The 15,485-nt window shown below is 25.7% G+C and overlaps 1 protein-coding gene across 4 annotated transcripts; it reads right to left on the bottom strand.

The window, feature by feature from the left end:
- Positions 1-4,249: 4,249 nt before the first annotated feature.
- On the bottom strand, positions 4,250-14,330 carry LOC141536649 (glycogen synthase kinase-3 beta). Of its 4 annotated transcripts, XM_074257311.1 has the most exons (9): positions 14,183-14,322; positions 13,344-14,102; positions 12,455-12,639; positions 9,299-9,510; positions 9,122-9,205; positions 7,946-8,056; positions 7,568-7,805; positions 7,282-7,475; positions 4,250-5,958 (listed from the first exon to the last, which is right to left on the bottom strand). In XM_074257311.1, exons 3-9 carry the CDS (start codon positions 12,537-12,539, stop codon positions 5,569-5,571), a joined length of 1,314 nt encoding a protein of 437 aa, XP_074113412.1. In that variant the 5' UTR covers positions 12,540-12,639; positions 13,344-14,102; positions 14,183-14,322; the 3' UTR covers positions 4,250-5,568. The 4 variants fall into 4 exon arrangements, with proteins under 4 accessions (XP_074113412.1, XP_074113413.1, XP_074113414.1 ...); XM_074257312.1 differs by lacking the exon at positions 13,344-14,102 and having other exon boundaries at positions 14,183-14,330; XM_074257313.1 differs by having other exon boundaries at positions 9,299-9,489; positions 12,455-14,102.
- Positions 14,331-15,485: the final 1,155 nt, after the last annotated feature.

The raw sequence follows: 15,485 nt of genomic DNA, 5'->3' as shown, positions 1-15,485 counted from the left end.
AGAGACATCTACAATTTAAACAGGAAACAACTTCCCAGACAGGTGACGCAGTATTTAAGGTAAAATGTAATTTGATTCTTCAATAATTAAATAGGAAAATAAACAATTAAAAATCGTCAGCGTATTGTTAATATTTTATTGTTAAATAAACCACAATAATGTACAGTAATATTATATAGATATGTCTTAAATAACTTTAAGACAACCAATTCTGTGTCGATACATTTAAGATGATAAATATGTCTTAATGTAAAATGAAGAAATGAATCTACAAAATCAAATGATATATTTTAAATTAAAAAAAAATCAACTGTGACAATTAGAGTAAAAATAAAATTAACCTAAAAAACGATATAAGAAATATATTAATATTTAAAATGTAGACAGAGTTTTAAGATAATAGCAGTACAATACATATTAATAATGACACTGAAGTTGACAGGTATAAAATTTTTTTAAAATATTTATAGCAATTAAATAATTATAAAAAAAAAAATTAAATTAAAAAGTTTCACATGTAAAAATTAATAAAAATTACAAGTGAAAATTTTTAGAAGCATTTTTTATTGTAATTAATTGATTAAAAAAATTTTTTTAATTAACAGCTGACTGCTAACTTCAGTATTATATATTAATATTGATAATAACAATAATAATAATAATAGTAATCAAAATAAAATAACGATGACGAGTTAAATGACAATGTTAACAATAATTAGCTACAATTATCATGAAAGTTAATTATATAATTATAGATACATATACATAATCATATACATGTGAATTTTTTTTACTGCTTACATATATTACATACATGTATGCATGTATGCGCTGTAATTGTAATATTTTTAGATTCAACTTGCACTAATAAATGTACTCTTCATTTATAATTTCAATTATATTTTTTTTTTATCTTTTAATTGTCTTCTTACATTCATACAGATATTTATTTTTTAAAATTCACCTACGCCCATGATTTATTTTACTCTTTTTCTCGCAATAATTATCAATAATTTGCTTTCGTCGTTTTATTTTAATTAATCATACTTTCTGTCTACTTTTATGCACCAGAAATATTATTACACACACATTTTGACATTATTAGAGTTACATAAGTAACATTTATGTCTAATAAAATGATCATACTTTACTTATTTATTTATTTAAATATTTATTCTTTCATAGTCTGTTGAATAATGCAGTTATTTGTTACTTTTTAATTTTAAGTTGCGTATCAATGAGAGTGTGTGCTGTGCAACGCATATATTGAAACAATTTTAACTAATATCATACACAAGTGATATAATTTACATTATCTTAGAATCATATTATCCATTTTGTTGTCATGCAACTTGTATTAATCATTTTTTATTTTTTTTATCACCTATTTATTCTCATCACAAGAGGCAACTTTAATTACATTGAATTTAATATTCATCTGAGATCAGATTAATTGGTAAATAACACAGGATTCGTCTTGAGAGTATATCTCAGTAATATATTAAATACAAGTATCTATTGAAGAAAAAAAAAAAAAGCTGTTCCAAAAAATTAATTAAAATTAAAAAAAAAAAAAAAATAAGCGCACAAATTTTTTTATGCTCTCTACTACGACAAGCAATCATTTTTGTTCAACGACATTATTCCTATAATGATTAAAAATTATTTTAGTTATAATTTTTTAAATCCATATATTATTATTACAAATATTTTAATTATTATTTTTTTTTTTTTTTATTTTTCTTAACCACTTATTACGAAATGAGCATTTACGCATTTTATCTCCGTTGTTTTAAACACTTTAGTTGACAAACACTCTTAAATATTTTATTATTTTTATTGTATACTTTTAATTATAGCATGTAGAGGCTATGAAAGCGCCAAATATACAAGAGATTGCGGATGTATCGTATAAACAATTGTTTAAATTTTTTTGGTATTCAATATTATTTTATTTTTTATGAAAAAGTGGAAACTATTAAAGCGTGCTTTCGGCAAATTACATATTTGCTCTTCTCTATGGTGTAAAAACGCACTTTAAGTTTATTGATTTTTCTTCTTTGTATTTTGTTATTTTTTAGAATTGAGACATTCATCCATTTAAGTAATTAATAAACTTAATTAATATTGTTTCTCCAGTTACATCGTGTATATGAAAAGCACGTGCTCATGATATTTTTCGTAATAAAGAAGGAAGATACTAAATTCAAAAAGTAAGATAATTATTATTTTTTTTGTTTTGTTTTAGTACACAGATGTCTACACACACATGAATTGAATTATTATGTCATTCCCGGTATTAGCTTTGATAATACATTTTAAAAATCAGTAATATTTTTTATATCGCTTTTGTTCTTTAAGCGATTGTGTCTTTAAAGTTTTGGCCTAATAATATTATTATTATTAATAATACTAATATAAATAAGCTTACTTTTATAATTTCATAATTTTTTTCGTAATTATTTATTCACTCGATTACTTGTCATGTTTTTAGTTTTATTTATTCTTTACATTTATTTATTTATTCATTAACACTACTTAAATAAACGAGAAAACAATTGTTATATTACTATATATTTACGTGCCAGGATTTTTAGACATTTGTATTTATGGGCACATTTATCATAATTATTATGTTTTATTACTATTAATAGTGATCTTATATATTTTATTTATCTTTACTTTAATTATAACATTGAAATATTAACGTTTTTTTTGTTTAAGTGGTAGCATAATAATTTTATCTGGCATTGTTATTTTGTACAGAATTTAGTAATAGTACTATTTAGTTTATTATTGCATCGTCCTTTTATCTCGTTTTACATTCACATTTTAAACTTTAACATACAATAATCGAATAAATATAAATAATTATTAATTTTAAAATAAAGACAAATTTAATTAAAATCACTCATGAGTTGGCATTTTATTACTTAAAAGTTAGTGAAAAAATTTTATTATTTTTTAAGAAGCGATTCTAATTATTAAATGTTCATAAATTTCTCCTAAACAAAAAAAAATAAGAAAAAACTCTCTGCTACTCAATAGATTTTTTAATTATCTATTTTTTAATAGAGCTTTTTTTTTTCATTTGTTTAAGAAAAAATTATAAATCTTTCTTAAAGTTCTTAATCTTTCAATTATAATTCGATTTTTTAAATCTAGTCATCAAAAAATATATTTAAAAATAAGTTACAAGATTTTAAATGAACAAAAAAATTTTAAACCGAAAATTAATTAATTTTTTAGTAGCTCTTAATGATTTTAATTGAAAAGATAATGATAAAAAATGTAATTTAAACTGATAAGACATATCTTAAATTAAATTCATGCATAATTTTATAAAACCGATCAACTATTAAAACAAATGATCATATAAGTTTAGTTCCATGTCTGTATGTTAACTATAAATCCGTATTGGTGTTTATTGGAGTAATTAATAACACTTATTGAAGATTTCTTTCGACGATTGTAGGGCATGGAAGTGGAGTAACACCTGCCGTGGCAATTCATGACGGATCTTAATGGACAACGCTTGATTTTATTAATCTACTTAAATGTTATTTAAATAAATAATCGCTATAAAAATCAATATAGATAAATGCAAACATTGAAATAAAATATTATTGGTAAATATAGTTCGTAGTAAATATTTCAAATTTGTTAATATTATTCATTTTATTGTTTAAATAAAAAAAAAACAGTAGTGGGCCCTATAAATATTGCAACAAATTGTTGTTTTATCAATAGCAAGAAAAAAATATTGTTTTTCTTCTTATTGCTCTCATTCCTCTTTTAAACATTTTATTCTGTTTTCTTCACACTATTATCAGTATATAATGATATGTTTATGAATGATGTGCGATGAATATAATTTAAAATTATCCAATTTATTCAATCCTTCAGGAATTAATATCACAATATGTTCATTTATAAAAAAATTTTATTTAATTTATTTACGATTGAAATTAATGAAAATTAATAAATTTTAATAAAATTATCAAACAGTCAAGTAAAAATAAAATTAATTAGTAAATCAGAATAATTATAATTTTTACAATATCTGTAAAGGATTGAATTATGTGTTAATGCAAAAGAAAACCAATAATAGCAGGCACTGTTTGTTTCTATTTCTTTTTTTCTTTAGTTATGTTAAAAAATACATCAAAGAACGTATTTCTTCTTCATTTTAGATACATTAGTAATGAATTATATTATATAGAGAGTATTATTTGATCTTAATAATTCATTCTTACAATTTAAATATATTTATATTTATATTTTTTTCATATATATATATTTAATTAAATAATATTAATAATAATAATATTAATAATAATAATAATAATAATAATAATAATAATAATAATAATAATAATAATAATAATAATAATAATAATAATAATGATAATATAATAAACGTTTAATTTGACATAGCTAATAAAGTATATTATGTATTATACAACTCTGCTGTATTCGTCGAAGGTATGAAAAAAATAAACCAGCAAATTTAGACAATCACTCAAGACCTACTGTACATTAAATTACCATTTAAACAATATTTTATTTCACTAAAAATTTAAACTTGTCTTTATAATTTTTAGAAGTCAATAGTCAAATTTTACAACATCGAAATATTAGTTTCGTTTGATGTCAAAAAAACAATTATGACACTAATAATCGAGTAATTTTAATTCATCAAGTTTCGCATTAATTACAATAAAGAAGAAGACTAATTGCAATCATTATATAATTAATAATAAAAAATGACAGTATCAATAATAAAACAGTCGACAATAACAATAATCAATCGAACATTTAAGAAAAGCACTTGCATCAGTATCCATTATATTAATACTAAATCATTAGTGTATTTATTTGTATCGATTTTAATTAATTTTCGTCAATTTATTTAAAAAAGAAAGTATGCATATAATGGTGCTTCTTCATTATAATATCGACCTGTACTTATACATTAATTTAATTTTTTATTTTTTCACTGTCCAAACACTTGATAAAAAGACGACGCAAACGAATCTAACATACTACCACATCATTTACGTTAACACATTCTCTTTAATCAAATATTATATATGCATATATAAACCTTTCTTAAGAGGCCTCGTACCAGTTTTTCCTATTATATACACTGAATTCAATCCACTTGATAAAACCGATGTAATAATTACTTTAAGCTAATCGCTACCAGAATTAATAAATTGTTTTTTTTTTTTTTTTTACCATAAAATTAATAATAAAAAAAAAAATACAATTACAGAATCAAGCTTTAAGTATAAATAAAGATAATTTTACATCAGTTTCAAATGATCAAGAGTCTGAATTGAGTTCAATTTACAACGGGACGTCCATATCTCACAATGTATAAGATATAATAAATAATCAATTTTATTTATTTATCCATTCAATTAGAATGTGTACTTTTTTTTTCTAAATGATAAATCTCCAAACTCGTAACGATAAAAAATAATTTTTTATTATTTTTTTTTGTATTCTAATTATTATTTTTTTTTTTTTTATTTTTTGTTTTATCTTTTAGTTGACTTGTATTTAAGCCATGGTCGATTGATTAGCATCTGCATTTTGTGTGACGGAAGGTGTTGTCGTGTTAACATTGCTATCAGTTGAATTACCACTGGCAGATGCAGTGGCCGTCGTAGTTTCTGTTGGCTGTCCACCATCGGTAGTCGTTTCCGACGATCGCATATATTTAGGTAATAATTGCGAATTTAAATTCGGCTGAATTCGCAATTCTTGTTCAGTAAAATTAAATAATGGTGGTAATTCACGGCCATTTGGCAATAGTGTTCCTTGATCTCGTAATTCATTAAAAAACTGATGAGCACATGCAGCCAAAGGTGTTATTCGTAATGGTGGTGTGTATTCGAGAAGCCGAGATACTAAATCCATTGCTTCTGGTGGAGTACGGGCTCGGAATACCTGAAAAATTAATTAATATATTATATCAACTAAATAATTTCAATGTGATACCTTGATTTCAACCATTTATACGATTTGCGATCAAGAAACTTATTTATCATTATTTTTATTTAAATATATTTAATAAACTGTCACCTTATTTTTTATAATTTATAAAATATTCATAAAAATGATTTCTTACATTTTTATAGTATTAATTTAGGGTCTACTTGTGAAAATTAATTTTTTTTTTCGATTATTAATGTAAAAATTATCTCAACATTGAAAATATCTCAAGTTATACTTAATGATAAAATTTAGTGAAAATATGATGTCGTAGAATAAATGGTTGAGTTTGAAAATACAAAATAGTAGAAATATTTATTGATTTATGAAGTGATGAAAAAATAAGATATAGAGTAATGTAAAAAAGGCATTTAAATGCGATATAGTGAAGCATATATGAATTGATGACGATAGTTATGATTGATAATGAAATTTTATTTGTAATCAATAATTAAAAGCAATTAAATCTCTATAAGTATATAAAATTATTAATTAATATAATTTTTATTAATTAACCGTCACTTTATATTGCATATTATTAGAGTAAGTGATTTTTCTCTGCATGACCTTAAGATTATCTTCGGCAATAAGATGGAATTTACGTTAGTAATGTTAACTGTCTGATGATTCAGCGAGCAAAAAAGTGGATGACTCGAGAACAAAAAAAAAGAGAGAGAGAGAGAAAAAGAATGAGGAAAAAAAATAAATTAAAATAGATATCACACGGCAAACGATGTATTATTTCTTTTATTGTTTTTTTTTTATTTATTTGATTAAAAAAAAAAATTAGAAAATAAAACAAAAAAATTGTAAGGAATTTTAAAAAGATAAAAACTAAAGAGTGGATCGACTTCAATTTTTCAGTAACCATAATTAATTTAATTTTTTTTTGTTAGTTGAAAAGTGGTCAAATTTGTGGAAAGATAAAAAAAAACCAACGCAAATTGGTGACAACAATTTTCAGAGCATTGCTTCAAGAGAAACCACTTACTCTAATTTTTTGATGCTTTGTCGTACACTTTGGAGCGCTCATTCGTTGGAGCATGAACTGTAATGACGAGAATAAATCTGATATTTGTTGAAGAATTTACGGTGTTTACACAAAAATTAAAAAAAAAAAAAAAAAGTAAATCCATAAACTCCGAAACAATATCAAAATGTAATCCGTTATTGATTAAAAATAAAATAGAAAAATTATCTGTGGAATTTTTTGAGTGTTGGCGATTGATTAAGAACAAGTATTCAGTGATATGAATGTATAGTTGATAATTAACATACCTTTTGCCAAGGGTGTGATTTAATCTGGGGAAATTTAAATTCTGTATAGTTTGGATTCATCTCACGAATTTGGTCACGTGTCGGTGTACCGAGAACTTTAATTATTTCTACAAGCTGATCAACACCACTATCACCGGGGAAAATTGGTTGACCGAGTAATAACTCTGCTAATACACAACCAGCGCTCCAAACATCTGTAAAAAAATATTGACAATAATATTAATTTTAAAAATTCCAATTAAAATATTTAAAATAAAATAATTAGTTGTCTTATTTTTGTTCTTACCGATTTTCGTAGTATAATCGATAGCACCGAAAATAAGTTCTGGTGCTCGATAATAACGACTACAGATGTAAGACACGTTAGGCTCTCCTCTGATGAGATGCTTAGCTGAACCAAAATCACAGAGTTTCAATACACCGCTTTCTGGATCTAGGAGTAAGTTTTGTGGCTTTATGTCTCTGTGACAAATTCCTAGTGAATGAATATATGCCAACGATCGAAACAGTTGATACATGTAAAGCTGAAAAATTAATTCTCTGTGATTATTAATCAAATTCAATCAAAAAAAAAAAAAAAAAAAAAAAAAAAAAAAAAAAAAAAAAAACCCTAATAATTTGATTAAATAGATACAATTTAAGATGATAAAAATAAATTATTTACCTTAATATAACTCATCGGTATCGTTTGTTTACTCTTGCTGTAATGCCGCGCGACTTTATACACTGTTTCCGGTATATATTCCAGCACGAGATTGAGATAAACTTCATCCTTCTAAAAATGATGATAAAAAAAATAAAAAATAAAGAAAAATTCAAAAATACAATAACTATCATGAATTGAACGAAATACAAAAAAAAAAAACGATACTAATTATAATGATGATAGTTACAAAATAAAAATAAAAATTTGTAAAATGAATTATTAGTTAAAATTATGATTTCTAAAACTTGAAAATAAATACATGTACTTTAATTGTTATTTATTTTGTTGTTATAAAAAATAAGATTGCAAATGAATGACACTGTGGCTGTTGTATCGTGAAAATTTATCAACTGACACGAAACAATTACCACGCATAAGTAACTATGACTATAAATAAACTAATAAAGCTGCTTTTTCTACATTATTTTTATTATAAATCTTTATACTCTGCAGGCTTATAATTTATTAGATGATTTCTTTTACATACAACACTGATGATTGATTTATATTTACTTATCATTCGTTTAAATGTAAACACATTAGCAATTGTAATAATAATATTTTTAAAAAACAATATAGAAGGGACGTATGTTTATAAATATAGTTTACATAATTATTATTTGTATTTATAGATATTAATATACTGTGGGGGTAAAAAAAGCATTTAGCCTTAAACACCGTAAGAGAAATCACTCAACAAAAGTCTACGTGTGGGTATGCTTATAACTTACGGACACATGAAAAACTGGATTAGTTGAGTTTAAGACGTTCTACAAAATAATAGAGGAACAACAATAGTGCATGCATTTATCTAAAGATATTTTTGCATATTATAATTAACTTTCATTTTTTTTATTTATTAATTTATCTTTTAAATGCTCAATTTTGACATTCCTCTTTAGAAGAACAGGTTAATAAATTAATACAAAATATCAATATTTAAAATTTTTCTGTATCTATGTGATACTGAGAGTGTATAATATTTGAATTATAATTATTAAATAAAAAAAAATATATATGTGTGTATAAATAAATTTTTTTATCATTTATCCAACACTACTTAGTAATATTAATTTATCAACATGTTCCATTTATTAATAATAAAAATTATCAAGAGAAAAAATAATAAATTACCTTATCACCACTAGAGTAGAAGAAGTATTTAAGTTTAACGATATTACAATGTTCCAATCGTCGCATTATTTGGAGTTCTCTATTCTGTATAATAGAGAAAAAAAAAAAATATTAATATATTAATAAACATGAATAAATAACTATATAAAAAAAAAAATGTTGTGATAATTAACTAACCTTGAACCTTTTATCTTGTAGCACTTTCTTGATCGCCACCATTTCACCATTGTCGCAGAGTTTAGCTTGATATACAACTCCAAAACTCCCATTACCAATTACTTTGGTATCAGTATATGCCACTTCCTGTGGATGATCTGGACCAGCACCAGGAGTGGCAACCACGGTGGTCACTTTACTTCCATCCTTGCCTGAATTGCACATTGCACCACCCATAGAAACAAACAAAAAACGAAAATGCTACAGTGATATGTGATCGTTAAAAGAGGAAGAAATAAAAAATAAAATTTAACATGGATAAAAGAAAAAGAAACATAAAATGTACATGGATCACGTCAATGGTGTCATTTTTTTCAATTAATTAAACATACCAAAAATAAAAATAATTATCACGTTAACCTAAAATTACTCACATTTAATTGAAGTTAATCTCGTAAATAAGTTACGAATTCCTTTATAACTTTTGAATGACATTTTTCTATTTTTATCACCCAATTTATTGTTATTATCATTGTTATTATTTTTGCTATCATTGTGCCGATTATTGTTATCACTATCAATAATAAAACTTTTTGATATAATATCATTGTTACTATTAATATTTTTTAAACTTGTTTTTGGATATCTCCAATTTTGACTTGGCTCTGACCAATTAAGAGCAGTTAAAGAAGTCATTTTTTTTTTTTTTTTTTTACTGTATTTGCCTAAGAAAATAATTTTTTTTTTTTTTTTTTTTTTTTTTTTAAATAAAACTACGGCTTAAACAAACCAATTATTTATCGTCAACAGTATCCTCGGATCTAACTATAAATAGATTAAGAAGTAACTTAAAACATTATCACAAGTACGAAAATTTCGTACCATTTAAAAAAATTAAATGCACAAACATTAATTGTATAAAACACGTTATAATAAAATTATTTTTTGTAATTGTATATTGTAATCATATGATTAGTAATCATCATACTAACCACGATAATAAAAGATAACACTTAAATACACAGAAATCTTTGTGAACAAATTTAATTATTCTTTTATACTTTTTTTTTTCTTTTTTAACAATAATAATAATTATTGTTTATTTAATATTTGATAAGCAGTGATCGATAATAAGAAGAAAACAATTTAAATTGTAGTTGAGAAGAAAAAAAAAATCATATTTTAAATAAATCGTTTACAATATTTAAAATAATTAGTTGTATTATATTGTAAATTATTAACTACATATACTTAAATACAATAACTCGGTGCGTTTACTTGTACGTTAACTCGTCGAATGTTTCGCGCTATATTTAGTCAACGTAAGAAGATAACGCATTAACAAACTAACTAATGTAGTGCGCCAGCGCGCGAATCAAATGGACAACCAATCTCAAACTTTATGTCAACTCTCTAACTTGTTTTGAATATCAGTTACGTACTTTAACAAATCTTAATACTTATAAATTTCTAAACTTATGGATATATTTAGACTTTTTTTTTTTTTTTTTTTTTTTCCATTTTCGACTTTATTATATCCGACAATTGTTTACTAATTTAATACATCATATCTTATTTATGAAGTATACATATAATCTATTTTAACTTTTTAATAAAAATAAATCTTCTGCTAGAATGAATTTATTAAAAACACCTGAGATTTATTCAATTACATATTAATCAATGTTGATTTTTTTGCTTTACAATTTATTAATGTATTTACTCAAGAACGGATTAGCAACCATTTAAATAATAACTGTTAAGTACGTCAAAGTCTTACAAATAAAATCTTACATTAGATTAGAGTGTCGTCGACACTGTCGTCATCAATGTCGCATTGCGTCCTTCAACAGTCTACCGAATGTTATCAAGTTCAATGATGCGTAACGATTAGATTTTCCTATCGTCTATTGTACGAGTGCGTAAGTCATTATTCAGTTGATAGTTGAGTTAATATCATACAGATTATTACTCTTTGTATTTTTTCAGCAAATAATGAGCTTTAAAAATTCCCAGAAGAACATTCTACGTCATTCTTTCATGGGATTAATTATTTCAAAAAAAAAAGGAAGAAAAAAAATTATTTGTAAAGATTTATAAATTTTTTTTTAACATGATGCAATAATTAAAAAAAAATTTGTTGATCTTTAAAATTTGTTGAATCAATAGTTAAATGTGAAAAAAAATTTTTTTTCTTTTTTTTTTCTGAGATCAATCAATTCAGGTAAAAAATAAGAAATCTAATCAAAAAACCAATAGTTACAATACAATACAATACAATACAATCGAAAAATTTTAACGAACAACTTTTACCTTAGTCGTCAGGTGGGTATAAAGTTATCAAATGCGCTGGCGCGAGCGCGGGCGCACTACATTATTCATTATCGTCAAGCAAATAAAATTGAAATAATACCTAATACATGATAATTGAGTCTACTTTATCTCCATTTCTCGTCAATTAACTAATTAAACAGTGAAATTATTCGTGATAATTAAACCACTGAGAGTAATAACAATTTATAAAAGTCAACCTAAAATGATAATAAAATAAATACAGATAAAGAGAAATGGAGATAGAGAAATAGAATTAACATTGAAATAGACAATAACCATGCTAGGGACATATAATATGAACTTGAAAGATCATTCAAGTATAATCTATTTCGATGTTATAAATTACTAATAAGCCAATAATATATACAGCAATCTGTTAGCAAAAATAAAAATGATTTATTTATAAAATGTCGCAAGAAAAACGAGTACTGCTGACGTTTGAGGCCGTTCAGGGCCGAAAATAAAATTTATTTCATGAGCCACTTTTTTTAGTTTCTATTAAAATCCTTAAACTATAATTATACCTCGTGTATCAGCAGCTAAATAGTGACCATTTAGTTATTTGCAGTGTCACAAATAAAAATTTGCTGTTTAATAAAACAAAGACAATTTTCTAAATTACCAATGACGTGAACATGACACATTGAAAATTTCTTCAAAAAAAAAAAAAAATTAATAAATAAATGTTAGAATAAAGAAAAAAAATAATAATCATAATTGAAAAACAAAGAATAAACGGGATTATCTATGTGATTATGTGAGCAGGAAGGCTAATAAAAAAAAAATAAAGAAAAAAAAGTGAAGATAGGTTAGGTTATGGAATGGCGTGGTAAAACTACTCACTGCTGATCTTCATGCCACCCAGGGGCGGATTTGCGGGAGGTTTAGTCCCCTCGGCAAAAGAGGTGGTCCTTGGACGGCCGCTCATTCTGAATTGCAAGCCACCACCTCCACCTTTGTCTCTTCCGCTTTTATCAAATAAAATTCGAGTGACTTGTGATTGCTACCGTTTCACAATGAAAATTCAACTAAAAAACACAGCACTAGATCGTAAATTTTAGATAATAATAATTTAACTTTTTGAGTAATAATAATACTACTTATGTTGTTGTTAGTAGTAATATTAATTTTATTACTATAATTATTATTGTTATTATTAATCCAACTTGTTGTATTAGGTATCGAGTACATCAATGACAGCCAATATCACATCGCGTACCCATCAGCTATTTTACCAACGATAACTGGTAGTGATGAAAATTATGATTATGATGATATTATAGTATAGCCTCTCTTGTCTCTCGATGTACACGCTCTTCTCAACTCAATCGGTAGTGTAGTTGTTGAATTTATTTAATCGTATTATATATACGTATATAGATATATATGTAACACTTATGATGATATTTTAATATCGCGTCAACGCATTTTTCACTCCTAACACACATACACACACACACACACACATACACATACACACACACACACAAAACTGCAATGTTATTTAATATCAATCACTATTTTAAAACACAAAATAATAAAATAAAAAATAAAATTAATTTTTTTGCGGTTATGGCTTCGTATTTCCGTAGTCAGTACTGTTGTACCTGCCGGTTATTATTGATAATCTAGTCCCACAGGGTTGGTGAGGGGAAAAATACAATCCGCTTGTTTCTTCTCGTCGCTACAAATTATTCACAAAAATATTATCGAACCTTATGTTCTCACTGACCTAAAACAAGTTTTGTTATTTTAAATATGATAATTGTTGGTTGTCGTTATTTTTTAAAATCATCAGCACTTGACAACGATGAGCAGAAGAAACCGCGGCACAGCGCACTTGCTAATAATCAAGAAACTACACACATACACATAGACATAGACAGTCAACGGACAAGAGCAAGAAGGTACTGCGGTGGATACGAGAAAGAAGAGTACCAGTACTACGTATCAACGTTTTTAGAATGGTTAGTAGTAACGCGCCGCGCACGGGCAACCTACTATACAATGATAACGACGACAATTATATAGCTACACACACTCAATGAAGATCGCCTTTTGCTTCTCTCTTTTTTTTTCTATTTCTCTATCTTTTATTTTTATTTTTTTTCTACTTGGAAAATTTCTTCCGAACACTAGGATTCTAGAGCACTGAACACACTTAACCGTGACTATGATCGTGCGAAAATTCAACTGTCGTTTCTAATAGACTATATTAAAGAGATTATACAGACGTACTCAATTCTGATCGCCCACGTCGCACCTTTTCCCTACTTCTTTCTCTCAAAGTCTCGCAACACAACGCTTTTCGAGTAAACTTTTTTTTTTTTAACTTTTTACTCAATATATAAGTAATATACTACGACGCAACTAAATCATTAACATGATACTCCGTCTTATAATATTTTGACCTAGAGTATCCCACCATTTAGAATTAACCACATTCAATTCTTTCACAACAAACTCCTTCAAAGTCAATCGTTGCTTTTACCTGAAACAAAAACAATTTATTTTAAATATTTATTCGCATACTTAATATTTAACTTTTATTTCATTCGTATAAAATTATACCTGTCTATCGTTAGCTTTCGCACGATCAGAGGTTTATTCTCCTACCTCAACACCACTCGCACTCTCTTCTTCCGCTAGTCTTTAACGTCACGTTAAATCTTATGTTATAAATGTCAAACAGTATTCATTGATACAGAAATAACTGATTTATCATTTTGATTTTTACAAGTAATAAAAATTTATTTTAATTAATAATTTCTATAAATAATAATAATATTATGTATAGGACTTAATATTTATAATAAAAAATGACAACTAATTAAATCGTAATAATTTATCGTCGTGCACACCATTTTACCGTGGGGACGACGACGAAAGCAAAGCTCCGAATTAATTACGACGACGACGACGACGACGACGACGTGTGGGCGACGTCACGACCGTTTTTGTCATTCACACTGTCAGTTTTTTATAGTGTATATACATATATATGTATATTTTAATTATTATCAGTACCAATCAAATGTACATGTATATAAGTATACAAAGTACGTATATTTATAATATAGATAATTTATATACACATATATGTAATATTTTATTGTACAATAATTGAACGTTATTATCCGCGTTTTTCAAACGCAATATTAAAACCCGTCGTTGTTATTTATGTGTCGTTATTCTAGTCCACAGAAACATCACACCAGTCACAGATTTTTCGAAGCCTTCTCAGACATTGACCCGTTCGGGCGAGATCGGACCACTCGAAGTTTTGCGAAAACACACGACTGTGATGTCAACGATTACTTAGTCCCTTATCCCCATCCGAGTACGTCGGCAGATCGCCTTTTATTTTCTCACTAGCGACAATTACATTGCGCGGGAAATTAGAATATTTATAACACTGAAGTTAGCCGTCAGCTGTTAATTTTAAAAATTTTTTTAACAATCAATTACAATAAAAAAATGCTTCCAAAAATTTTCACTTGTAATTTTTATTCATTTTCATATGTGAAACTTTTTAATAATAATTAAATTGCTATAAAATTCTAAAAAAAATTTTTAATTTAAGTGAAATTTTTTCAAAAAAAAAAATTTTGAAATGTCGGCTAACTTCATTTTATTGATTTTGATGATGTATCTCCATTTTGATTCTTAAGATAAGTTGCCGACACATGTTAATATTTCAGAAAACTGAATTACCGATAGAAAATAAAAAAAGTGATCGAAATAATGATTGATAATGAGTGACATCTGGAAGACGAGAAGGAATGTCTGTTGGAATTTTTTTTTTCTCATGACCGCGGGGTTACTCGTTTTGAAACGCGGGACGTTGTTTAAGTTGGAGCTTGGAAGCCACGCG

This window comes from Cotesia typhae, unplaced genomic scaffold (assembly GCF_013202065.1).
Source record: "Cotesia typhae breed Kobodo isofemale line unplaced genomic scaffold, CoteBio_Ctyphae scaffold_152, whole genome shotgun sequence".
Classification (NCBI taxonomy): domain Eukaryota; kingdom Metazoa; phylum Arthropoda; class Insecta; order Hymenoptera; family Braconidae; genus Cotesia; species Cotesia typhae.
This window is presented reverse-complemented; position numbering and strand designations above follow the sequence as displayed.

Excerpts from the sequence above, each read along its gene's own strand:
- LOC141536649 (XM_074257310.1), bottom strand. The coding sequence starts at position 9,973 with ATGACTTCTTTAACTGCTCTTAATTGGTCAGAGCCAAGTCAAAATTGG. Across the intron at positions 9,206-9,298 it reads TACAAGATAAAAGGTTCAAG|AATAGAGAACTCCAAATAAT; the intron begins GTTAGTTAATTA and ends TCTATTATACAG. Across the intron at positions 7,476-7,567 it reads CGATTATACTACGAAAATCG|ATGTTTGGAGCGCTGGTTGT; the intron begins GTAAGAACAAAA and ends ATTTTTTTACAG.